Source organism: Chiroxiphia lanceolata, chromosome 8 (genome assembly GCF_009829145.1).
Source record: "Chiroxiphia lanceolata isolate bChiLan1 chromosome 8, bChiLan1.pri, whole genome shotgun sequence".
Lineage (NCBI taxonomy): Eukaryota > Metazoa > Chordata > Aves > Passeriformes > Pipridae > Chiroxiphia > Chiroxiphia lanceolata.
Window position 1 is genome coordinate 17,090,825 of NC_045644.1, and position 25,924 is coordinate 17,116,748.

The 25,924-nt window shown below is 38.0% G+C and overlaps 1 protein-coding gene across 5 annotated transcripts in view; it reads left to right on the top strand.

Moving 5' to 3' along the window:
- PLCE1 (phospholipase C epsilon 1) overlaps positions 1-25,924 on the top strand; it is a 146,282-nt gene that overhangs the window by 115,040 nt on the left and 5,318 nt on the right. For 3 of the 5 annotated variants that reach the window (XM_032694213.1, XM_032694216.1, XM_032694214.1), the window contains 18 exons: positions 4,062-4,184; positions 4,270-4,406; positions 5,291-5,529; positions 6,497-6,558; positions 6,710-6,875; positions 8,656-8,763; positions 9,180-9,296; positions 9,379-9,537; positions 10,515-10,638; positions 13,275-13,316; positions 14,070-14,194; positions 14,908-15,025; positions 19,216-19,347; positions 20,481-20,771; positions 21,564-21,727; positions 22,691-22,952; positions 23,843-23,961; positions 25,083-25,211. In XM_032694213.1, the coding sequence (XP_032550104.1) occupies positions 4,062-4,184; positions 4,270-4,406; positions 5,291-5,529; positions 6,497-6,558; positions 6,710-6,875; positions 8,656-8,763; positions 9,180-9,296; positions 9,379-9,537; positions 10,515-10,638; positions 13,275-13,316; positions 14,070-14,194; positions 14,908-15,025; positions 19,216-19,347; positions 20,481-20,771; positions 21,564-21,727; positions 22,691-22,952; positions 23,843-23,961; positions 25,083-25,211 (2,617 nt within the window). The remainder of the gene's footprint in view (positions 1-4,061; positions 4,185-4,269; positions 4,407-5,290; positions 5,530-6,496; positions 6,559-6,709; positions 6,876-8,655; positions 8,764-9,179; positions 9,297-9,378; positions 9,538-10,514; positions 10,639-13,274; positions 13,317-14,069; positions 14,195-14,907; positions 15,026-19,215; positions 19,348-20,480; positions 20,772-21,563; positions 21,728-22,690; positions 22,953-23,842; positions 23,962-25,082; positions 25,212-25,924) is intronic. The other 2 variants (XM_032694215.1, XM_032694217.1) reach the window with 1 other exon arrangement.

The window sequence follows — 25,924 nt, forward strand, 5'->3', positions numbered from 1 at the left end:
TAAACTGAAGAAATACTGCTTTACCACCTCTGGAAAATGCTTCTGTGTTTTGCAAATCTGCTTTTTACTTTTATGCCAAAATGCTTGTTGTTCTCTAAAAGAGATTAAAAGGCTCAACGGGGAACTCGCATTCCCCGGGGAAGGACAGCTAATGTTCTTTTAAATCCTCTCTCAGTCCTGGGTTTCTGTACAGATCCCTGCATAGCTTAGCACTGTGGGCCTCCCCAAGTTATCACAGGTTTTCCCTGGCAAAGTTTCCCCAGCAACTCCATACATCCCTTGGTAGAGCACTCCTAAATTTGCTATGACACTTCTTGCTTAAACTTGCTATGACCCTTCTTGCTAAAATTGCTGGGGATGCAGCTATATGGCTGTTTCATCGGTCCTGAGGAAATCTTCTCAGATCAGACTTACATGTTTTACCCATTACCTTGACCTAATTTTTGTGAGCCATTAAGAGATTTGGAGCACTGGAGAGAGTTTTATTCTTGTTATTTAATTTGTGGACCCTTGCTAGGTCTGAACTGTGCTTGCCAGTTTTCATGTGTGTGGACACTTCACATGTGCCTCAACTGTGATCAGTGAGTCCAAGTTATCAAATAATTGGCTCTCTGCTTTCCTGCAAAGTCTTGTAATCTTCCACCTTGTATGTGTATTACTTCACTCCTGGGATATCTTTTATGGTAAACCAGCTGGTTGCCTCCAATATAGAATTTAGGTGCTCTTCTGGGAATAGGTGCTCCAGAGACTTCTGTAAATAGATGTCTGGATGAAGAGCTTACTCAGACTCAAACCATCAAACTGTCTTGGAGGACACAGTAAGGTTTGTACCTTCAGGCAATCCACCCACAGTCATGGCATGTCCTATTGCTTTATGTTGCATTAAATATATGGCAATCTGTCAGGCAATAACATGCCATAGCTTATCTCAGCCGTTTCAGATATAAAACACACCAAACATGAAACAGTGGCAGGATGGCTGCCTATGGCAGCACAGGTAGAAGTGAGGGAGGAGCAGACTGGGGCAGTGGTTCACAAGCTGTGGTACGTAAAGGCTGTGAGCAGCACAATGTTTTTACTTGAAGCTGCTGCCCTTAACCCTGGTGATATGCAAGCAAAGTAAGTTTGGGAACCCACACAGGCTGAACACAGCCGTTTTTTGTTTCTCTTTTGCTCTATTTTTGTTGTTATTCTGCAGTCAAGTTATATACTTAGTTATACCCTACAGGTTTTGCCAGTATCATTATAAATTAAGATAAAATGAAGTATCTGTTTTCCAAAGTAACAGGAAGTTTGAATGACCTAGATAATGAAATAACCTAGGAAAAACCAGATCCACTGGAAGTGCTTATACACATTTGTATAAGCACTGCGCAGATGAGAGCTGATGAGGAGATGAGCAGAGTTTAGTAATTCAGATTAGCATCTGGATTTAGGCTCAAACACTGATAAGGCTTTGTAGTTGGAGGCAGTGTTGGACATGAGCTGGTTGTGCACATGAGGCGTGTGCACAATCCCTCACAGAACCTGGAGCTTAGGAGAGCAGTGGGCAGAGGGTCCCACCAGCAGCACAGAAAGCTGAGCTGGTGACAAGTGATTGCTAGGTCCTGCAGTGTAGCAGGAGGGCAGCAAGAGAAATTTCTAGTTCTTTTTCTCTTGCCATATAGTACGTGCATCATTTTACCTGAGCAGTAAACTAGAACATCTCCACTAAATGAGAAGTGCTAAATAACATTTTTTAAAGTGGAAAAATATTTCTAAATATAATGATAAAAGTTGAAAAAGAGGAGGACCTGGCTATCTTTATTGTACATTTTAAATAATAGTAATTCTTATGGGTACAGAGTGAAAAATGGTATTTTTCCATATATAACTCATAACCTTCATAATCCTCATGTCCTTACAAATAATTTACATTCAAATAAATCCTTGTACAATCCAAATGTCCAGATGATTTCTGAACACAGGTAGCCTGCAGCTGGTTTTGTCATTCTTTCAAAGCAGATGTGCATATGACAAATTCCCAAGGTCTTTGGAAACCTAATGCCACCTGTAAGGTGGAGGAATCAGGAGAGAGGGTGATAAGGCCGCTGGAAAATGGACCACAGGATATGGAAAGCTAGAGAAGTGGGCTTTTTTTGTAAACAGAGAATAAACTGCCTCTCTCATTAACTGTATACAGGTGTAATCCAGACGGCCACTAATTGCAGTTTTGGTTGTTGGTGATGGTGAGGTTTTCTTGGGGTTTTTGGCTTTTTTTTTTAACAACCTGTATTACCCATGGAACGACTCTGGAAGACAGTCTTTAATGATCAGATCTAGTAAAATGTTGAACATTTTCTTCTGCTGTTGGTCTTCCATTTGGTACTCTACAGATCCAGTCTGTTTTCTGGAGTCTAGAGACTTTCCTCATCGTGGTTTATTTTTCTTGTCTGATAAAAATGTTAGGAATTATTTAGTCCAAAAAAAGTTATATGCAGTATGTCAGTACATGCCATAATGATGTCAAACAAATTGAATGTTATCAACTAAAGTAGATGGTATTTTTTTCTACTTCTAAGTCACATTCTGTTTTCAATTATATGCATTCATCACAGCCCAGGAGTAAATTGAGGATTCTGATCTAGCATATTTGGGTAAAAAGTCACCTGCTTGCAGGCATGTCTTCAGGAACACTGGACAACAAGCTGGTCCTGTTTTTCCATTGCAGCTGTTGGAACTATTTGTACTGAACCTGATGGCAGAATTCATAGATTAATGGCTTTGTGTATAACATTACGGAGCAATTAAGTCTGACACACAGTTGCCTAGTCTGATATTTTGAAACAAATACTGCAACTTCTGCAGTTATGTTTTAAAGCAGACAGTTGTTTGCTTAGATCCCTCCCTTTTCAGGATGGTGGTGCTGGCAGATTCCATTCCTGCAGGGTGTGTTCATTGCTGTTTAGGCCCAGGAGGGGGCTCAAGAGCTCAGCCCCTCATTGCAAATTACTACATGTAGTTCACTGAAGACTTGTTCATGCTTCCCAAGTGAGGGCATAACTACACTTACAAGTGTAAATCTGTAGTAGGCTGAAGATTTCGGGAAGTCACTTTTGGAAATGTACTGGTTCTATGTCAAAAACTTTATTCATCTGCAGAACTTAGAGTAATGATTGCAGTTACAGAGCAGTTATTACTCTTGATATTGGTATTATGCAAATCAATTAAAATAAATAGCACCAAACAGCTAGTTGTTTCCATGATCATTTTCTGCCTTTTCTGTCAAGAAATTCCAGTTTGCTTTCCTTCCTTCAGTCCACAAAGCTGAAAGGAGGAAATCATTAGAACCTCATTTGGTTCTAATGGACAGTAGCCCTCCAGGGGCTACTGTCCCATCTTAACAGAAGAAGAAGAGGACTGTAGTTTGACCTGTCTTTGAGGTATCTGATGACAACCCCAACCGTTCTTTGAAAGCATCTGAGAAAACCCGTGGGCTGGGAAACAATGAGAGTTGAATGCCAGGAAAGGGGAAGGGTTATGCTTCTTAAAATCTGCACCTTCAATGCTCTCAGATATAAGAAACCCCAGGTGCATAAGGAAAATACTTGGTTTTCCTCTGTATCCAGTCAGAATATTAGCATTTTATTTTGACAGCAGAGCTTTAAGGAATTCCGCTTCCATTTTATTTTTTCCATGGCAAGTCTTTAATGAACTTCATAAAGAGCCTGCATTACAAGAATAATGGCATTGTTTTCTTCAAAGGCAAAACAAGACTGCTTTCATTTGTGCCATATGCATCAGGCCCTTTTGCACATGAAAGCTTTAAATACCATGCATATACATTATTTATTCTGGCAAAGTTTGCGGTTGTCTTGAGGGAAAAGAATAGCTGCTGTAAAACAAGAAGGTACAAACTGTCATTATGCATCTTATAAGATACTGCTTTATTTGCTTCTTCCAGATATTGGTAATAAATGCATTAAGGAGAGCACAAATAAACTATTACTACAGTAATGCAAAATGTTTCAATAAAAAGAAGTTTAGTGTACCCAAACTACAGCAATCTTTTTCTGATTTAGCACATGGAGCAGCAGTAGCTGGCATGGCCGCGTTAAAGGAGGAATGAAGGGGTTTCAGAACTTCATGGTGTCTGATAGTAACATGACTTTTGTGGAATTTGTAGAGCTCTTCAAATCTTTCAGGTAAAATATATCTTTATTTTGTACTGATTTCATTCATCCAAGATTATAAAAGAGCAAAAATTGAACTTTCCTACTCTTTTTGCAGCGTCCGTAGCCGCAAGGATCTGAAAGACCTTTTCGATATCTATGCTGTGCCTTGCAACCGATCCGGCTTAGACCCTGCTCCACTTTATACTAATTTGAAAATTGATGAAAATAGCAGTGGATTCCAGCCTGATTTAGGTTTGTTAAAGAGGAAAATTGAACTGTTAGACTGCTGAGCAACTTCGGTTATTGGCCTTAATAAAAAGTGTCTCAGCCTCAAAAAGAACCATCAGTTATAAGTTTAAGTAGAGGACTGCTGCCATGCCTTTGCTAAGCAGGATGGAAGACAGAAATGAAGGGAAGGAAAAGTGTTCTGGCTTTCCATTAGCCAAATATATTTGTAACTGATAATAGCAGAGGCATAAAACTTGTTGCTGAGTGGCTGAGCTCAAGGATCTGTAGAGATTGCAGGAGCTCTGGAAGGGCTAAAACACTAAGGAAAATTAGGGAGTAGAAATGAGGAAGCTGTGACCTGTATCTCATTTGGCTATTTTTTCCTTATCTGGTTTCCTAGTGGATCTGCTTTATGTGGGATAAGGGGAAGGAAGCCTCTGTCCCTCTTTACATTCCCCAGTTACCATAATCTCAGTCTGAACTTTGGCCACATTTAAAGAAAACAGTCTTTCTGCCAAGGATCTTGTGGGGAGGGTGCAGAGCAATTGGCATAGGGGACTGGAAGAAGATAAACAGTGATTGAACAGGAAGGGTATGGGGTTGCACACAGGGAAGGAAAGGCTTTGAGGCTGTTTGTGGTGGTGAGGGGAAGCAGGAGAACCCTGGGTGACAGTGTGTGAGAGGCTGTGGATCCATGTTCAAGGTTCCACTTATAGTCTGCTCCCATGGACTCTTGTTCTATTATTAATGAATAAAAACAAGATGAGTTTGTTCTAATTTACTATGTCAGTGCTAAAATATTTAGTCAGATACTCATGCACATTGTATATTGCATTATATTCTATACGATATATATAATACACATAATTATTTGGCTTATAATTATATTCTCTTATTTTTCTTTCAAGATTTGTTGACTAGAAATGTTTCAGACCTTGGTTTGTTCATTAAGAGCAGGCAGCAACTATCAGACAACCAGAGGCAAATATCTGATGCTATTGCTGCTGCCAGCATTGTTACCAATGGTACTGGAGTTGAAAGCACATCGTTGGGAATATTTGGAGTGGGAATCCAGCAGCTAAATGACTTTCTAGTGAATTGCCAAGGAGAACACTGTACCTATGATGAAATTCTCAGTATTATACAGGTCTGTAATACAAATATCTTGTAATTTCTTTTTACTTGAACTCCTGTTACTTCCGTTTTCCCCACTACCATTGTCTGCCAGTCAGATTAGCATCTGTGTGGATATCTCCTTTCACGCTGATATTGTCACTACTGTTTACTTGAGTCTGAAGTTTAATACTATCTTTATTTTGGGCTAGAAAATTTTATGGATGTCCATAAATAAATTCATTTTAAAATCATGCAGATAAAGTGTTCTATTGGCTACGTGTGCTTTAGCAGGGAAGGGATGTCATCACTTGAGAAAAGTATTTGTGACAGTTCATTGTTTTCTCCTTGTCTGTGACCACATTTGATTGAGCTTAACCCTAATTTGTAACTTTAAAAAGCCCCATTTCCACATGTTTTTATTTTTTAATAAAAAAATTCCAGAGCAAACATGGACATTTTATTCCCTTTTGTACAACTGCTGAAGATTTTAGAAAGTGTATAGAAAATTTTTTATTCCTCTAGACGTGCATAATTAATATGATTCGAGATTAACCCCCCACTTGGCAGTTAACAAAGGTTGAAAACTGTAGCTTTCAACTATCAACATGTAATATAAAACTGCAAAGTTTAGAAGCCAGAAATTCTAAAGAAACATCAAGTTAGACTACTACAAGTCTCTTTAATTTGAGATGGTGGTATGTTGTGTTTAAGCATAGTAGATGAGAGTGGGATCCTGATCACAGACCCTTCTTAATTTCAGTTTAAGTGCTGATTCTGCTTTCAACAGGAGGTTGGATTAGATGACCTCCTAACATCCTTTCCAACCTGAATGATTCTATGATTTACAATTACGAGTTCAGTATATTTGTTTAGTGATTTGTAAAACACAGTTTGCAGGCACATAATTATCCACAAAAAGACTGGTGAGTGCTATGAGCAGACTACACCATGAAAATGAATTGTTATGATGTGTCTCTTAAATTTCTTCCTCCTCATAGAAATTTGAACCCAGTGTGAATATGTGCCAGCAAGGGCTGCTATCTTTTGAAGGATTTGCAAGGTAATTACGTATGTGTTAATTTATATATCTCTATCTCTATCTATATATATATATCTTTCAAGATGATACTAGGGTATTGTATTGATGTTTGTATGACAGTCACAAAATGCTAAGCACAGCATAAAATTTCCTCACATCTTCTCATTTCTAGATTTTTGATGGATAAAGACAACTTTGCCTCCAAAAATGATGAATCACAGGAGAATGCTGAGGACTTGAACTTTCCTCTCTCCTATTACTACATAGAATCTTCACACAACACTTACCTTACTGGCCATCAGCTTAAAGGGGAGTCCTCAGTAGAGCTCTACAGCCAGGTATGCAGGATTGGATCACTGTGCAGCTTTCAACATGAACTTGTTTGTTTTACTGGCAAGTTGCAGAAACATGACCTTTTTGCTTTGAAAATCTAGATGTCCCAAACCTCTGCTTGCAAAATGTTGGAAAACATGATGTGTGGGAAAGCTGCCTGTAAGCACAGTTGTGCTCAAATGCCTTTTCTAAGGCAAAAAAAATGGGTTTAGTTTGAGATTCATAGCATTTAGACACCAGTCGGTCTGACCCAACCTACTAAAATTAGACTTTCCCACAGGAAAGACTGATCTAATATTTTAGTTCATTCAGATGTCAAAAACACTACTGAAATACTGTACATTGCACTGCTAAGACAAATTTCAAATGGAACTGTAACTTCTAAAAACATTACTTCTAGGAATATTCTACAGGTTTTTAGACTTTATGCCTTATTGGTAGTGAGGAGGAACAAAACGATTTCTCCCTAGGACTTTTGGTTCTGTGTTTGTTTGTATATATATATTTTCATGTCTGTATTTACAAAATGCTAGAGAAAGCATCGAACTTCCTGTCAGTAGTGTTTTCATTACTTTAAATGTTAATGACTCATCATTGAGAAGGGCTTATCTGGTGTCCCATGTGCTCCTTCACCTGGGGTTGTAAGACAGAGGGATGAGGCTGTGTTAGGAAATCCTGAATAACACGATCACATTGAATAATGCAATTGCAGAGGTTCCTGTAGTAGCACTACATGGTGATGTGAGTATTGTGTTGGTAATAGATGGGAAGTGAGATAGGGCTCAGCTGCCTTCAAAATTTGCATGATTCAGAAAACCTTCTCCCTGTCCCTCAAGCTGAAGGGACACTTTGTTCTGGCTCGGTGTGGGTGGCTCTCACAGAAGTGATGGTGTGCCAGCTATGGACACAACTGTCTGAAATCAAATTATTCAGGTTTTGAGTAGGAGGAATAAGTTGTTCTTTGTTCCTGAATGTTTTTGCTGGAAATGGGTTTGATTGCTGAGATCTTTCTATTCAGTAAAATATTTAATTGTGGCACAGATGACAGGCATGCTAAATACTGATAGCAATAATAAGCTGGGCTGTCACCAGATGGGCTAGCTTATCTTTCCCTTTATCCTTCCTCTTTGCTTCCTTCAGTGGTTTTCTAGCAAGTGGGGCTTTCTAAAATAAATAAGTGAATAAATGAAAAATGGATGTAAATTAGCTTAATATAATTGATTAAGATGGTCTGGCACATTTCCATTCTAACTATACTCATAGAAGTTGTTTCTTTGGACATCATTTTCAGACAATCTTCTGTTTATAAAACTAACAATAACAAAAAAAACCAGCAAACAAACTGGAGCTATCCCTGTAAGCTGTCATGGTAGCAATCTGAAATAAGTTGCCACATTGCCTTGTAGCTGCTTTTTCAGGGAGAAATATAGAAATGTTTCTCTCCCTCAGAAAATTAAGCTATACATTAGGAACCACCTTCTGCAAACAGATTCCCTGTGTTCTGTAAGATACCATGAATTTCAAAGCTTTAAAATGGTGACTCTCCTAAGAACATACATGCTTTCTTAATTTTCCCTTTCTTTTTCAATGGGAAATGAAGATTTCAGTTAGGGAATGCGGGTAGCTTCTGTGGGCTGTTTACTTCCTGGAGATTGCTCTTTCCAGCACTCTTACTGAATCACTGGGCTTTCACTCAGCTCTGCAATGTCTGTCTTTTGCTTTGATGGCATGAGAGTGTGACTTAGATGTGTCACACTAGACTTACACTGTTCAATTGTGTTGTAGGTTCTTTTACAAGGCTGCAGAAGTGTAGAATTAGACTGCTGGGATGGTGATGACGGGATGCCTGTCATTTATCATGGTCACACTCTTACTACTAAGATCTCTTTTAAGGTATGCTAATAACTGCACATAGTAACAGAAAAATGAGAAGAAAATCAGTATTTTTTTCTGCAATGAAGGAAAAAATTTGCCAACTAGAAAAATATAAATCCTAATGGGCTAAATCCTAATAGAGTTTGAACTATGGACTGTCAGACATGAACTCCTCAATGCTAAAGATTATGCTTTTTAAATCAGTTTTTGTAGCATATATACTGTAATTTTCTGTCTTTTTATTGTCAACGTAAGTAACATAAGTATGTATTACCAGTCCTGTTGTAACAAGATGCTATCTTGTTTTGAAAACAAATTTTGGACCCTTTCTCCTTAGAGAGGAAAACAGATATCTTCCCCTTTCAACTAACAGTAAGCTAGCTGAACGCTGCAAAATAACCCCGTGTTCTCTCAATGGCCTTTCTTTCCCCCAGGAGGTAGTTGAAGCTATTGATCGCAATGCATTCATCACTTCTGACATGCCAGTTATCATATCCATAGAAAACCACTGCTCATTGCCTCAGCAACGCAAGATGGCTGAAATCTTCAAGGTGGGCCATAAACTGCAGTAAATTACTCTAAGCACATGCCTTGGGATTTTCCATAATATATCACGTGTTCTTGATATTTCAGAATGTATTTGGAGATAAGTTGGTGACAAAGTTTTTATTTGAGAGTGACTTTTCTGATGATCCCATGCTTCCTTCCCCTGGCCAACTGAAAAGAAAAATCCTGCTTAAAAACAAGAAACTGAAAGCCCATCAAACACCAGTGGATATATTGAAACAAAAGGTAAAGGTCTTTCCCTAATAGCAAGTAGTGAGACCCAACTTTGGTTAGAAATAATCCATTTGTGTTTGAAGTTTGTGCTATTCCCGTATGAACAGCAGAATAATCTAATGTGTATTCATGCTTGGAAGACTCACAGTGGATTGCAACACTTTCAAATAACTAGACAAGACATATAGTACAGTATAGATACAGCACAACTGAATTTTAGTGTGTATTAGTTTTATATAGCCCTGAATAAATGATAAACATAAATGAATTTTTTTCTCTGAGTCTATAACATTTACTGTTCATGTTTATTGAGAAATAGTGATATGCGTTAAGTATGTGTATATATTTACAATATGTAGTAATTTTTGGTAGAGTTCTACTTTGTTTCTTTTTTCATAGTCAAGCCAGGCAAATACTGTCTTTCCTAATCCCTTTTCATGGGGGACTCTGCTATTCAAATAGTGCTTATACCTATATGAGAATTTTTTTGATTTCTAAAGATTAGGGCTGCATCTATAGTAGAATTAATATAATAATGTCTATGGTTAGTCAGCAATTAGATTGAATCCTTGAGAATGTAAATGCGGTTGCATTAGACTTAAATTCTTGTATCAGAATGAGTAAATCACTCTGATTCGTACCAGTATATGGACATGCTCCATCTTTTGAAAAGGTTTTAAACTATTTCTTGAACAGCCTACCTCAGACTGGAAAAACGCAGCATTGCTCTGAGTGATGTGCAAAGTGGAAATTTTCCTGTAATTAATTAGTTTTCATATCTTATTAAGTGTTTTTCTTCCAATACAGGTTTTCTTTACATTCACACCCTTAAAACGGTATTTTAGTTTGATCTTAACAGTCTTAAAAATCTCACTTATTTCTCATTCAGTGCTTTCATATAAATAAAATAAGATGCAAACAGTGATGAAAACCCTTTTGCTTTTTCAAAGTACTTACCAATAATGTACTAAGTGATTCTATTGTTGTAGGCTCACCAGCTGGCACATATGCAAGCACAGGCTAGCAATGGTGCTAGCAACCCCACACCTACCAATGAAGAGGAAGAAGATGAAGAGGATGAATATGACTATGACTATGAATCTCTCTCTGATGGTAACAATATTTATTCATTTATTTATTTATTTATTACAGTGCTGTTGCTAGAACTGTAGCAATAAGAATGTAAATACTCTAGTTCAGAAATGAGGTAGGTAAGTTGGTCTTATCTTGTGAGAGGAAGATGTACTAAATGTCCTTGGTGGCCCTTTGGTGCAGTAGTCTCTAATACTGTGAAATTAATTTGACTGTATAGAGGACTTGGATGTGACTTTGAGTCCAACCATTATATATTTTAACTGTGCATTGTATGCTAAATTCTAGTCTTTGTAAATTACGTTACTCATATAGACAACTGAAAGCTCAAGTTTGCAACAGGCATAGCCCTGGCATCTGTATGATCTCTGAAATACCCACTAGTTACACCTTAGGCATCAGCTGTTCATAGTAAAGGTAGAGGAGCTGCTGAGTCCTTGGTTTATTCAGTGAAGATGATTTTATTGAAGCATCAGGTGCTCAGTGAGAAAATGGCAAGACATGCCTTAGTGACTTGCCTTGTAAGTTCATGGGCTGTCTACGTTTCAGCTGTCCTACCCTTCAGGAACTGGCAGTTTAGCATAAATCCACCTTTAGGAGCAGTTTATAGATTGGATTAATGACTGGCATGGCAGAAGTGATAACAAATATTGCAGTTAGTAACTTCCACTACTTCCTTGATTCTACTATAGATGAGGCAGCTGAGCTGAAGTCATGCTTTCTTTTTTTGCTTCTTTTGCTGCGGGACTGCTTGATTCAGGTAGAGAAAACAGCTGGAGTCAGAAAATGTAAAAATATATTTAATCCTCTCAAGTTTTGTCAAAGGATATTTGTCAGAACTTCCATGTATGGATTGAACAAGCTTGAATGCATCTAAATGGGTTACTTGCTTTTTTTAAGTAGTAATTTTCAGAGAATATATCAAAGTAGATCAGCGTGTGTTTACCCAGCGAGACAGCAGTGATGATATAAGTGAAACCGAGCTCTTTGGGTAGTTAAACCCTGCATCGTTGTTAAATTCTGTAAATGAGTCACAAAAATGACCAAAGGGACAAAAAGTTGCAGATGTGCTTCAGTGTAAGTAAATGTAAGGTTATTTGAGGGAAAACCTTTAAACCTTGTTTATATGATTCTAAGATTAACGATGGCAGTATCAGTTTCAGAAATCATGGAACTATTGAGTTCTCTGAAGTGCTCATCTTCGTGTTCAGTGACAGCTAAAAGATGGAGATGATCAGAGACAGTGATAAAAACAAAACATCTTTTGGTTTCTATATAAAACCTTAATGTGTGACAACTTGAGTTCTGTGTCCAGTTCTTGTCTCCAGATTTCAAGAAGGATATGATGGGGTTAAGAGAGGTTAGAGAGACGGACAGCCAAAAAAGTAAAGCGAGTGCAGTGGTGGCCTTGCATGAGTCTGAGAAGGCTGGAATTCTCCAGCTGGTAGAGAAGGGGACTGAGAGGTGAATTGGAAGCAGATTTGCTAAATCATGAAGTGGTAGATAAGGGGAGTACAGAACTGTTACTCTTTAGATCTAGGAGGTACTCAGTAAAACAAGTGGAAGTTCAGTCTAAAACAGGTAAAGTATTTATTTGTGCAGCTAGTAGTAAACTTCTGGAATTTACTGCCATGGGAAATTGCAGGGCCAAGTGGCATCAGCATGTTAAAAAAAATGATTGGACAAATTCATGGACAGATTTATAAGCCAGTGTCATAGGTAGGAATATTTTAGTCCAACATCTCTAATATTCAGCAGTTGTGGTTGTTGGGATGTTACTCAGGAAGTGGGGCCAGTTGCTCTCTTTAAATGGTATCTTCTGTTGCCACTGTCAGAGAATGCTCAGGGGGATGGACAGTTGGTCTGGCACAATTGGGGGTGTTCTCCTGAGTAAACAGTGATGAACTGAACCTTTAAGTCTAGTGGGGAGCTGTTTAAGTTCTAGGTGCCATATTCAGGGAAAATGTAAGGCTTGAGCACGTCCTGCAGCACAGGACTTCTTTTCAGTTTGTCTCTTATTTACGTTACTTGCTTCTGTCTTCAATGATTTAAAAAATAGTTACAAAATTAGTGAATGCAGTTCAGAACCTGACACTGCTTATGGAATAGCAGTATTATTTAATGCTAATATGAAAATTTATAGGTTTGATGTCAGTGCTGCCTTCAGTTGTGTTTTGCTAGAAAGCTGACCTAAGTGGCTACTTGAGAATACTCTTTTTGTGGGACAGGGTGGAGATAGTGAAGATGTAAATTGCTGTGAAAACTTAGATCTTTGCTCACAGACTTGTGAAGAAAATATTGCAAAATAACTGCAGTAAGTGACTTTTGAGCAATGTTCTAGTTAAGAGAAGGTTTGAGAAATCTGAAGCTAGCAAGAAACATTCACACTTTCCAATATATGAAGAAATCTGCAACATGATTTACTGCTTTATTACAATAATAATTCTTTGGGGTCTTTAATTATGTTAATATTTTGGAAAAACTAATCAGAGTAATGGTCTGTAAACTTTCTAAAAGAGATTCAGTTTTATTTTTCTTTCTGATATATTTTTTGAGTAGGGCTAATAGTTTTACGACTGACACTAAATTTTCATTTTTCTGGCTGTAAATCTTAATTTCCTTTACTCTTATTCCCTCTCTGACTCGTTTCCCTGTAGCTGATGTCCTTAATGCTTCTCCTGCTCCTAACAGCCAGGAAGGTAAAAGCCATTTGGTTGAGCATTTTAACTGCATGAAATCAGCATTGCATCTTCAGCCTGTTCAATGTGACAATGTGAATGTATGGTTTTTACTTCATATTGTAAATGCAATCAGATGTTTTTAGATGGCATTGTTAACTGGTCAGAAGCTGTTAGAAGGCTGCATGTGCGACACTGGTTGTGCATAAAAAGATTATGGTCAAAGCATCAGGAATATCAGGAATAAAATAAAACCATTCCTTTTGTGACAGTTGCAATATTTTGGTCCAGAAAGACTATATTAGTAGGTTTATTATTCTTTGATAAATATGTAGCTTTGAAGAGGTATTTCTATAGATGGAAAAAATATTCGTGCATGGTGAAAGTAAGGAGAGGAAAGCCAAAACTTGCTGTACAAAGCATGTATACTTTTGATGTAGTTAATTGTGTTTGGACATTTTTTTGTCATTCAGGACTTCCAGTTGTTTTCAGATGGCAAACTTAATTCATTAGATGGTTTGGTTTTAAGGATCTTTTGAACACTAAAGGATCGGCTTTAAAGGAAGTGCAATGTATTAACCAAAGCCAAGCATTAAATTTTTGAAGGAGAAGGTTACTACCAGAAGATGATGCTTTGACCAGCTAATGCATTATTTTAGCATCTGGTTATTCATATAAGATTCACAGCGCTGTCCACAAATATTGTTAATTCAAATGAAATTTCCGGTTGAAATTGTTTGGCTTTATGTTTATTAATATCCCATTAATTTTTAGATAACATTCTTGAAGACCGACCTGAGAATAAATTATCAGGTGATAAACTGCAGTTTGAATACAATGAAGAGACTGCCAAACGACTAAAGAAGGCTGATTGTGCCACTTACAATAATAAAGGAAAGGTAGTTCTGCTTTTACCCCCCCTTCTTCCCAGCCACACTTTGATACATAACCAGCTTCAAAAGGATTGGACAGTTTAGGTAACTGAGACATCAGATGGCAAATGTGTTTTAATGAAGACAAATAATAGGAAGTATGGAAAGACACCAGAAAAAACAGATTAAATAGAACAAATGCTGTTCTAGGAAAGTCCTCAGAGGTTATTGTATACAGAGGCTGTTTGGCTGAAAATTTAACTGTTGTTGGTCTCAAGGAAAGCGTCGTTGAAATGAGATCCAGGAGCTTATTTAGATATTTAATTTCCATTAATATCGATGGAACTGAAGATTTCATCTGAATCTTCAGCATCTTTGTGTATCAAAATAACTTTAAAATACCACAGTATGATATCAGATAACCACAGTGCCTCTGTGCACTGTGGAAACAGTGCATTTCTGTTTAATAAATTGTAGTTTCTCCTGAACATGGATATGTTTTGTCTAAATGTTTGTAGAACTGACTATGATTAAGGCCTTTGCACACTATTGCAGAATCAGTAACACGTGTTGCTGCATAGGTGTGCACACAAGAGGGAGATGTGTTAGGTGAAGACACAAACCATATAGGAAGAAAGAGATAAAATATTTTAAAGACATAAGTAAGATATGCTAGAGTTCTTCCACATTCAGTAATATTATTATTAATTTTACTACATGTTCTTGGAATTGTCACTCAGGTTTACGACATGGAGCTGGGAGAAGAATTCTATCTTCTGCAAAATAAGAAGGAAAGCAGACAAATAGCCCCAGAGCTATCAGATCTTGTCATTTACTGTCAAGCTGTGAAGTTCCCTGGTAAGTACACTGCCCTGTTTTATTGCTCTAAGCTTTCTAATTCTTGGAGACATTATGTTTATGTTTTGATTTAGTTTGAAGTAGTCGAGGAGGTTCGTTCTCGATGATTTGGTAGGCTTCGTAATAACAGCTCCTGGCTGAGAAGCAGTATTCATAAATTATGTGACTACATACTGTTTGTCATATTAAAATGTTTACAAAAGTGAAATTTGCCAGTCTTCACAACTTAGACAACTGTTTCAGGGCCAAATGCCAGATGACAGAAAGCTTCATCTTAAGAGCTCCGAGTTTCCATGTAAGGACCTACTGAATTAGGAAGGAAAATATCCTTAAGACCTTGAAGGAACAGCGTGTCACATTTCTTTAGATGACCTCAGTTTAGAGTGTTTCACCTTTGCCTACACTGCATCATCTGTTCTTCCCTAAGGGGACAGGAGAGGAGTGGGTGAGAACAACTGATTGCACACTCACACACAGTCTTCATGGAAGGAGTTAAGGAAATAGGAGTGTCTTCTTTTGTACAGTAGGAAGAATAATGTTTGCAGAGAAAAGGAGAGGGAGTAACTGAAAAGATCACCGATAGTTACTTGTTCAGTATTGAAATGTGAGATTGGGTATATTTTGGCTCATACTGTGAACATAAATACTTTTATATTGAGAATTTATTGTTTATTGATGTGTTTAATGTTTTGAATGAAAAATCTGCTTTTTAGTGGCATGGTTCTCTGCGGAAAAGTTAGCAATTCTGCCAAGTCATGATCTTATACAAATAGAACTATAATCAGATTAGAGAAGCTAACCAAACATAAAATAGTGTCAAATGGGTAAGATAAACATGCTGAAAAATGGGCAGACATTCTTTGATAATCCTCCATAACTTTAAGAATTGTAGGTGTCACTTGTAAAAATAATGACTTCTAAAAATTCAAATCTGATACTCTTTTTGATGAAATCTGCAATGAGATATCTTTCAAATAAAATATTTTCTTTTAAAGAAAGATATTCAAGATTAAACAGAGATAGTTGGAGTTGTTCCAAGCATTTTGACACACAAAAAAGTTCTGATGTTCTAAGAAAACTTTGAAATACTTAATTTTTAATGTAATTTTGGTTATAAACAAAATACCTGCTTTCCCTATCAGATTTCTTCCTCGTGCTTTAAAAGGGTCATGAATAGAACAATTCAGAAAATGAGCTCTTTTACAGATGAAAACATGAAGCTGTAGAAGTTACTTTTCCAACAAACTTTGTCTCCTTTGAGGCAAAACCTGCCTGCTCTGTAACGTAGACTTCCATGACCACCATGCCAGTGATTGGATTCCTCTGCTCAGCCAGAGGGCACAGACACAGTGCAGTGCCATGCCCCAATATTGTCCATTAGTGATGGAAACAGGGCTGGTACATCCATAACTATGGAACTCTGTTGACTGCATTCCTAACCAACTCAGAAAATGCAGGACTTTTGGAAATAGTGAGTGCAGAATTCATGTCAGTGTCTAATCAGTGTTGTAAATATTTTATTTCTCCTGTCTTCATATATTTTTACTCTCTGTTTATGCTTGCCTATGTCCATGAATGTTAATCACTGTTTTGTGACTATAAAAAAGGACGAGGACCATTATGTTCACTTATCCTAGCCTACTGAGTAACACAGACTTCCCTAAGCATTCCCTGGTCAAAACAGAATTTATCATGTGGAGAAAATAACATTTCTTGTTTATAAAATCTGTGTTAACAAGGAACCCACCACAGCTCTTGTTGCTTCCGTGCTTTCTGACCCTTACAGTCTGTTGGATATCATCATACCAGTATGTGAGAGGGTGAAGGTCTGTTCTCTGGGGTCTCCCAAGATAGGGCAGTGAAGCACACCTGAACACAGTACTGCTGTAACCCACTGGCACACGGCTCGTTGCCTTGGTGCTGAGGATCCTTACACAATGAGTACAGAGATTGAGTATATAAAAGCAGAATTTGCACAATCAAGGGGAGAGAGCAGGGAGTCACCTGAGCTAACTGGCATGAAGTTCAGGCACCGTCTCCATTGTATCAGACATTGTATCTGCCTCTATGGTATCACTTTCCAAGAAATTAAAGTGAATATGAAAAGAGACGCCCTACATACATACAAAAATGCTGTAAATTCTTTTTCAAGATCTGCAAACCTGGAGACTGTCTGTTGGTCTGAAACGTGGTGAAAAGGTGGGAATTACAGTTTAACCTGTTATGTCAGTATGATTAGAATAAGAAGGACAGGGAAGTTTGCAGTTGTCTGGATTAAAAAATCTAAAAGCAGTAAGCAGTGTGCTTATATCTAACACAAGAGACAGGCACTAATCTCTGTAAGTCAAAGAACCTAGCAGAGGGGTTGTAGAGAAATACAAAACATTCAGTCTGTTATTATGGTAGTATAGTAGGATCTGTGTACAGTATGGTGGGATCAAAGCTGGTCCTACTTTGACCAGAGAGGTGGACCAGATGACTTTCATATCGTTGTCAACCTCCATTATTTTGCAAATTTATGATTCTGTGAAGAGGTGAAGCTGTATTTTGGAGTCAAGTTTAAACTGGACTGCAAAATGGAGCTTGCTTCTGGGAAGAGATGTGTCACATGCAAAGCATGGCCATGGGAAAGACTGAAAGAAAACTCCCTGCTGCAGCTTACCCTGTGGCCATCACATTGGGGTCTGTCAGCCCAGGTTTTGCATTGCATTCTGGTGATTTATGAGGTTAGCTTGTTTCCTCGGTGTCTGTCTCCACAACAGGATTTTGAAGCCTGGATCTTCCTTGCCAAATCCATTTGATCTATTGAAAACTGGGATTAAATAGTGCTGGAAGCACACAGTTCATAACTTTTCATTCTCTAGTCAGTTCATATTCCTTCATCTCAGTTTCTACCATCTTCTGTTGTTTCTGTGTATGCTTTGGCCCAAAGAGACAATACATCTCCAGTGCTGCAAACATTTATATATATCCCAAATTTTACTAATCCAACCAGTTCCATTGAAACTATCTGAATATTTTTACTAAGTTCATGTACACATGCCATAAAGATTGAGAGCTGAAAATTTACAGCTGTGGACAGACTTCAGTAGAAAAGAAGCCAATGTATCCTCTTTGTGATTTACTATTTGAAATAGTATTAAATCCAGAACTGTCTTTAGACAGGTGTGAATTGATGTGAATTAATGAGGAATGTTTGAGGAGTCACAGTTAGGCAAATAACAGTGTTTGCTCTGTTATATTCTATATCACAAATACATATTGGGTCTCTGAGACCATCCCACACCTCACTGCTGTGGGCAGAATAACTACTGTGCATTTTGACTTTGACTTTCTTTACTTTCATCTGTCCTGTGCTCTCTTCAAGTCAACAGAAAGAAACTGACCTTAAGTGGGATTGAGTCTCTTTACTTCACAGGGATTTAGGTCGTGATTTTAATGATTATGTTTCTAGAAGGTACAAGTTTGAATAATAGCTATACAAGAGCTTTCCAGCTCCGTTTCTAGTGCATATTGGCCATTAAATGTGTAATGGATTTTGCACACCTAACTGTATTTCCCAACATTGAAATACTGATAAACAGAAGAAGATAACTCTGCAAACATCTTGAAGTTAAACTGTTCTATCAACAGCATTTGGACTTTTATATCTTTAAATCATAGTCTTGCATTTATTTAATTATGTAGGTATCCTATCCCAGATGAATTCCATGGTAATCACTACTGTTTAGATTTATTGCTTCTATAGAAAATATTTTTATTTTTTAAAAATTATTCTAAGGATGAATACATTGGGACTGTTACTGCAGATTTTTTTTAGTATCAGTTAGGGCCATTTGGTAATTTGAGAGAAAGCCAATACCTTCCTCAAGCCAAAAAGTAAAATAGAGAAAAGTTACATCACAGAGAGAGAACTGTATATAATTGCTTCGTATGAGTTTTTATATACATTATATATACACGTACATATATACATTATATATAAAAACCTACATAACATATACATATATAAAGGCATCTATCTATGTAAGGATGTTAAAATTAAATTACGGAGAAAAATACACTGCTTGTCCTGTGTACTATATAACAGGAGTATTCATGCCTTCAAAAATAATGTAAAATATGATGGAAAATGTCGTGCCCTCTTGGTCATGTTTTTTGGCTCATTTATTTAACATTTATGGGAACAGGCTTGTCAACTCTAAACCCATCTGGCTCTAGCAGAGGAAAAGAAAGAAAAAGCAGGAAGTCCATTTTTGGCAACAATCCTGGCAGGCTGAGCCCTGGGGAGTCAGCTGCTCTTGCCAAAGCATCTGGAAAAGGTAAAGTTAGCATCTTCTTTCACCAGTCATGTGGAATGACTCTGTAATCCAACACATGTACCAGACCAAGTTGTTAAAGATCAAATACTTTGCAATGTGTAAGATGTTGAACTTTGGAATAGTTTTCTGTTAGTGCAGCAGCTATTAGAGTAACACTATTATAACTGAAGTGTTGAGTGTGGAATGTTAAAATAGGATTTCTTGGTCAGAGATATGATGACCTTAGTTCATAAACAGTTCAAAACTAACATACATTTTAAGTGATGTATCTTAAAGTTTATACTTTAAAAAGTGTAAATGAATATTTTCAAAGTACAAATGGCAGGCAGAACTGTTGGGCTGGATCCAGAAAAGAATTTTTAGTGTCTGAAGCAGGACTTAGTTGCCTAAAATTCAGCCAAGTCCTAATGTGTAATTGTGCAAATCAAACTTTGCAGGTGATTCAGTTTGTAAACCAGGAAATTGTGCTTCTGCCTGTGAACAGATGTAAAGAAATACAAAGAAAGTACAGAAAAGGTTCTGGAGACCCAGATCCCCTGCCTTTCAAGTGATTGCCATAAACAGAAAGTTAGAATTGTACTTTTTCTTGAACTTATTTTCTGGCTCGGGGAGTGTTGCATTTCTTGCAGCCCAAGGGCACAGTTGCAGCAGACAGGTTAGATTTCCTGTTAGAGGCCAGTATCCTAAAAATGAAGAAGTCAGGTGCCTAATTCTAAAGTGTGTAACTATTTTGCTGCCTTTGTCTCCTAAGTCTTACAGTCTCTGTAAATTGACTGTTTGGAGACTTAACAGATGGCTTTCAGTCTTGCCTCCCTTCCTCATTAAAAATGTATAAATTGGAAGAAGGGAATTGTATTCCTTTATTATATTCGGGCAAACACCAACTAGATATTTATTTATTTATTTATTTAGCACATCTAATCATGGTATTACTTCAATACTTAAACATTATGTTTCCTCTCATGGATTGCTCTTCCTCTATAAGAAGGAACGTGACATTCAACTTGAGTACTGTAATTTTCCAGAATCACCTTTTTTTGCCATAACTAAAGCACATACTCCTATAGAAAACATTGAATTTTTGGAGTCTCTGGCCCTGCAGCTGTAACTTGAGGGTACTGTTTATCCTCCAGGTCCTCTGGATGTGATGCGGCAAACCTGGGAAGATCCTTGCCCTCCTTACAACTCCCCAGCCTCTCTCAGTGCCATCATCAGGACGCCCAAGTGCTACCACATCTCCTCCCTGAACGAGAACGCTGCCAAGCGGCTGTGCAGGCGCTACTCCCAGAAGCTGATCCAGCACACCACCTGCCAGCTCCTGAGGACCTACCCTGCTGCCACTCGCATCGACTCCTCAAATCCCCATCCACTGATCTTCTGGCTCCATGGGGTACAGCTCGTGGCTCTGAACTACCAAACAGATGGTATGGGTGCATGAACACCTTTTAATACGTTTAAATGTGATATAAGTCCTTAAACTGTGCATTTGTATTTGGCGCTTGCTTTTCCCTGCTCTCACGAGGGGATCTGCTTGTCTGTGCACCCCGCTATAAGCAGGTTCATACCACAACAATCTGGTCCTTGGAAGGAGTGATCCCAGAGTTCAGGAGTTTTATGCCAATGCAGCAGATCCTGTGATAACACAGAAGTGCCTAGACCTTCCATTTTTATTTTATTGCTGAAGGTTATTTTTTTTTCCCCCAGTTCAAGAAACTGTTACTCCTTTCTGATAACTTCAAATATAAAAGGATACAAAGGGTACTGAACTATTTTTAACTTGAAAGTGCTGCCATGGATGCTGGTTTAATGTTGACCAAAACATTTTTGGACTGTTTGCTATCCTGTCTTGTGTTGCTTCACCTTTTCCATGGGGGATCCATTAGGTCATCTACAAAGCTACATGGTCAGAGCTTTTTCATTCTGCAGTTCAGGGCACATACCTAGAAACTTCTCAGAGAAATGGTGTAGGCAAGCCCTACAGTTCAAAAAAGACAATGGAAAGGGGTAGATAAGAAGGAACTGCTTTTATAGTTTTGTATACTTATTGGATAAGTTCGATACATAAATGACAGCTATCTCTGAAAATCAAGAATGAAATTATAGTACACAACTAAAATAATTTAAAAAAGATACCTAAAACATGAATTTGTCTTCACTGTTACAGTTTTTCCATTGTACCATTGCTCTCTGTCAGTTTTGGCTGCCTTATTTCACAGATCTTCCTCTGCAACTTAATGCAGCAATGTTTGAGGCTAATGGTGGCTGCGGATATGTTTTGAAACCTCCAGTTCTGTGGGATAAAAATTGTTCAATGTACCAGAAGTTTTGTCCATTGGAAAGAGATTTTGATAATAAGGAGCCAGCTATATATTCTTTAACAGTAAGTACATTAAAAGGGAATTTCATGCAGCCAAACAGATAGAAGTAGACAAGATGTAACTACAGTCTTTTGGTCATGCTTCTAAATGGAAAGATTGAACCTTTAATTGTTGCTTGTACTTCTGAAGGTCAGCATAACTAACAGAAATTGGAGGGGGAAGGAGAAAAGATTTGTCTTTATTTTATTTTATTTCATTTATTTTATTTATTTATTTATTTTATTTTATTTTATTGGCTGGTTTGTATCCATAGTTACTTTCACTGTTTCCTTCACAATATTCATTGAAACCCAGTCCTGAAAGAATTTTCCTTGGGACTACACAACTGTGTAAAATTACACATGTGCCCTGATGTTTGACACATTTGTGAACGCTTGAGAAGCTACACAAAAAAGCCATTATGAAAAGCTGTACTGAATCTTTAAAAAAATATTTTACAAGTTATATAATAAGATATATAATTCGTGGATTTGTGGCCAAAAAAAGTATTCTCAGAAGCTAGTCCATTCCAGGAAATGTGTCAGAAAAGTGAGATTCATAAGAATCAGAATTCTCCCAGATGTGGCAATTACACACCTAATTCTTGTGTTGCATATGCCAAAGCAAGCCAGACGTCAGTGCCATCACTCCAGAGTAGTGGAGAAGAAATTGTGGTCCTTTTTGACTACATTACTGGTACATTCTTTCTGGGTTAGCTTTCAGATGCCGTGAATGGTTACACTCATGATATATGGTGTGTTTTTTTCAGAGGAAAGATACCATAGCAGTGGTGTTGGGCGTGGGGTTAAGGCAGCTCTGCTTCTGAAGTGACTGCCCAGGCAATTACAAAAGTAGGGGAGTGTCGCAATTAAATCAGCACGTTAACAAACTGTGCTTAGGAACGTGCTAAAACAATATTTAGCAGAATCACGACGACAAAAGAATTACTCCACTAATTGGTTTCTCTGTGTACTCCTCGGCTTCAGATCGTGTCTGGACAGAACGTGTGCCCCAGCAATAGCACGGGCAGTCCATGCATTGAAATCGATGTGCTGGGGATGCCTCTGGACAGCTGCCACTTCCGGACAAAGCCCATTCATCGCAATACTCTCAACCCCATGTGGAATGAACAGTTCCTTTTCCGGATTCACTTTGAGGATTTGGTCTTTCTCCGGTTCGCAGTTGTTGAAAATAACAGCTCAGCTGTGACAGCTCAGAGAATCATTCCCCTCAAAGCGCTAAAGAGAGGTACAGCCTAGTTTGTAGTGACACCCTATGCCAAAATGGTTCAGCAGATTCCTGGACTGAATCTGTCCAGAGGGATATTTTTAATCAGCTAGTTGCATTTTTCTAGAGGAGGAAGGGAGCAAATATGAGACTACATACCATGGCCTGGCAGTACAATGCTGATGTAATAGACTCCTTAGGAGCCAGCAGCTGCCCCACTGAGTTGTAAAAAGCCCAATCCTGTGGTGTTGTGGAGACAGGGGCATCTTACACCTGCTCTGATCCTGAGCTGTGCTTGTGAGGTCACGTTCACCTGGAGACTGGCTGCTCCCTTAAGAAGCATGGAGTGGTTTCATTCCCTGCCTTGTCCTTTGCCCAAGAAACTGCTGTAATGGGTGATCACTGGTCAGAGGGGAATTGTGCTTCTGGCAGCTGTGGCTGGAGGAGAGTTGAAGGAAGAGTGAAAGAAAGTGAGAAGATGAGAAAACATTGCTAATTCTGTGACACCTGGGAAAGGGAGTTTCCATGTTGCCAGCAGCTCTTTCACATGTGCTTTGTGTCACTGTAATACCACACAACTGTCTGTGTTGGCATATGGGGAGATCTGGCCAGACATGCGTTTTCCCAGTGATAATTTGACCTTGTTTCATTCATATTCTAATATTTAGATATTTTATGTATGAATATATTGTGTATTATGGCAAAACAAAGGTAGGATGCTGTATGAGCCACTCAGCAGTTCATAGCACTTGGGTTACACTGTTGTACATCGTTAATGCAGTGCTATCACAGTGCCTTAAATCCTATTTCTGTGGCAAATTGTAGCTATAAACACAGCAAATTTGAGTTTTCCGTTTATGAGACTTGTGTTCTAGAATGTGGTGAAGTATTTACAGATTTTTCCTCTTTAGGCTACAGACATGTCCAGCTCCATAACCTACACAATGAAACATTAGAGATTTCCAGTTTGTTTATAAACAGTCGGAGAATGGAAGAAAGTCCCTCTGGAAACACTCTGCCTGCATCTATGGTAATTCAATTTTTGTGTGTGTGTGTGTGTGTGTGTGTGTGTGTGTGTGAATTACCTGTATTCTTGTCATAATAATGGCCAGACTGTTCAAAGGTGTTAGCCCTTAAACCTGCACATTGTTCAGAAGTACCCTGATGCCTACTTCTTTTTGGCTGTGATGGAAGTAAGATTATCCACCTGGCTAAAAGTGTGGAGAGGTAAATCTTTTCAAAGTCTGGCTTCTCTGGTGTATTTAGGTATAGCACAAGAACCCCCGGGCTGGAGGAGTGTGGTTGAGCAGTAAGGTCCAGTGCTGCCTCATGCATTCCTTTATGCATGAATTCTAAGCAAAGCATTTGAGACCAAAATAAAAAGAAAGATGCAAATTACCAACAACTTTGGAATAATGAGAATAAAATTGAATTTTATTACAAGAAAATAAAGACTCTGTATTTCCATAAATACACATATTTATATATGTATGTGCACATATTTTATATGTACAAATATGTATACATACACATACATATATCTAAAAATATATATGTTTGTATTTATGCATGCATAGATGGATGTGATTTTTTTCTATTAATAGCCCTTAATATTAGGTTATCTGGGTTACTCGTGTTTTGGCAACTTATTAAACATCTATATTATCATTATTCTGACTACTCAAGTGTTAGATAAAACCTGCTGAGCTCCTGTGTATGCAGATGTGTTGCTAATATTATCCTCCTGTGAATGCATGCCAAACATGTATCTTGGTGAATTACTAGGCAGAAAGGAAGAACATAAATGGTTTGGAGGTTAAAAGAAAGCTATAGGTTTTCACCCAGTAATCTGTATGCTGAAATGTAAATAGTCTGAGCTCAGCTAGAATGGGTAATGAGTGATGGAGTCTGCCCTTCACTGGATAACTTCCTTTTTCTTCTTTCTCTTCAGCTTCAGGGTAGGGTGGACTCTTTTGGAGGGTTTGTTAGTGTTTTTTTAAATGCCTCAATCTGTAGCATAAGAGCCATGTCCTACCTTGATAGCTTTGCTCTCTCAAGGTCCTTACAACTTGTATGTGCAGTTTCTTTTAAGCAACCTTTTACATGCCTATGTAAAAACATTCAGTAACCTGTTGAATGTTGTCTGAACAGTTGTTTAGCCTGGGAGAAAGGAAAGCTGCTGTGACTTACAAAGTGACAGTTCATGGAATTCCAGGCCCGGAGCCTTTCACTGTTTTTAATGTAAGTGCGGGGACTACGGCTGCACAGCTGCTCCATCAGGTAAGCTTCCTGCTGAATTGCAGATCCAACTGCAGGAATCCACATTAACATCATTCTGGACATTTGTCTCCCTGCATTTCTCTCATGCAGGGTCGTTGTAGTTCATCACAGCTAGGAGGTGCTCTTAGAAATGTATTGCTGTGGAATTAATTACATTGCAAACACAGAAAATAATCAGTGAAATGATTTATCATTTTAGAATATATTCCCTATCAGTATTTTAATATTTGGGCATATGCAGATGAGAAAAACAATCTTTCTGGCCAATGGAGGCAGTGGGCTGTCCTTACAACAAGGGCAAACATTTCTGCAGAATTCTTTGAACTTGAGCACCATAGGAATACAGAGTAAAAGTTAGAAGGCCAAGTTCATGAGTAGCAAAACCAGTTAACTCAACAGGGATTGTTATTCTAGCAGTGGGAAAAGACTGTACTGTCCTGGGATTATGAATAAATTGTCTGGCCAGCCAAACAGGACAGAAATAAGCTTAAATAGTACTGCCTTGTCTGGGATAGTTGAGCTGCTTGGCTACGCTAAAGAGAACAGGACATTACCCTGGAGTAAAATATCTGAATAATAAATAGCACATCAGAAAGCCTGCCTGCACTGTCAGAACAGTTATTGATTCTTAAAGCTTCCGTATTCACTCTCATTTATAACTACTAATTATGCAGTGTTTATATTTAGCATTCTAATTGCTGTGTGTTTATTAT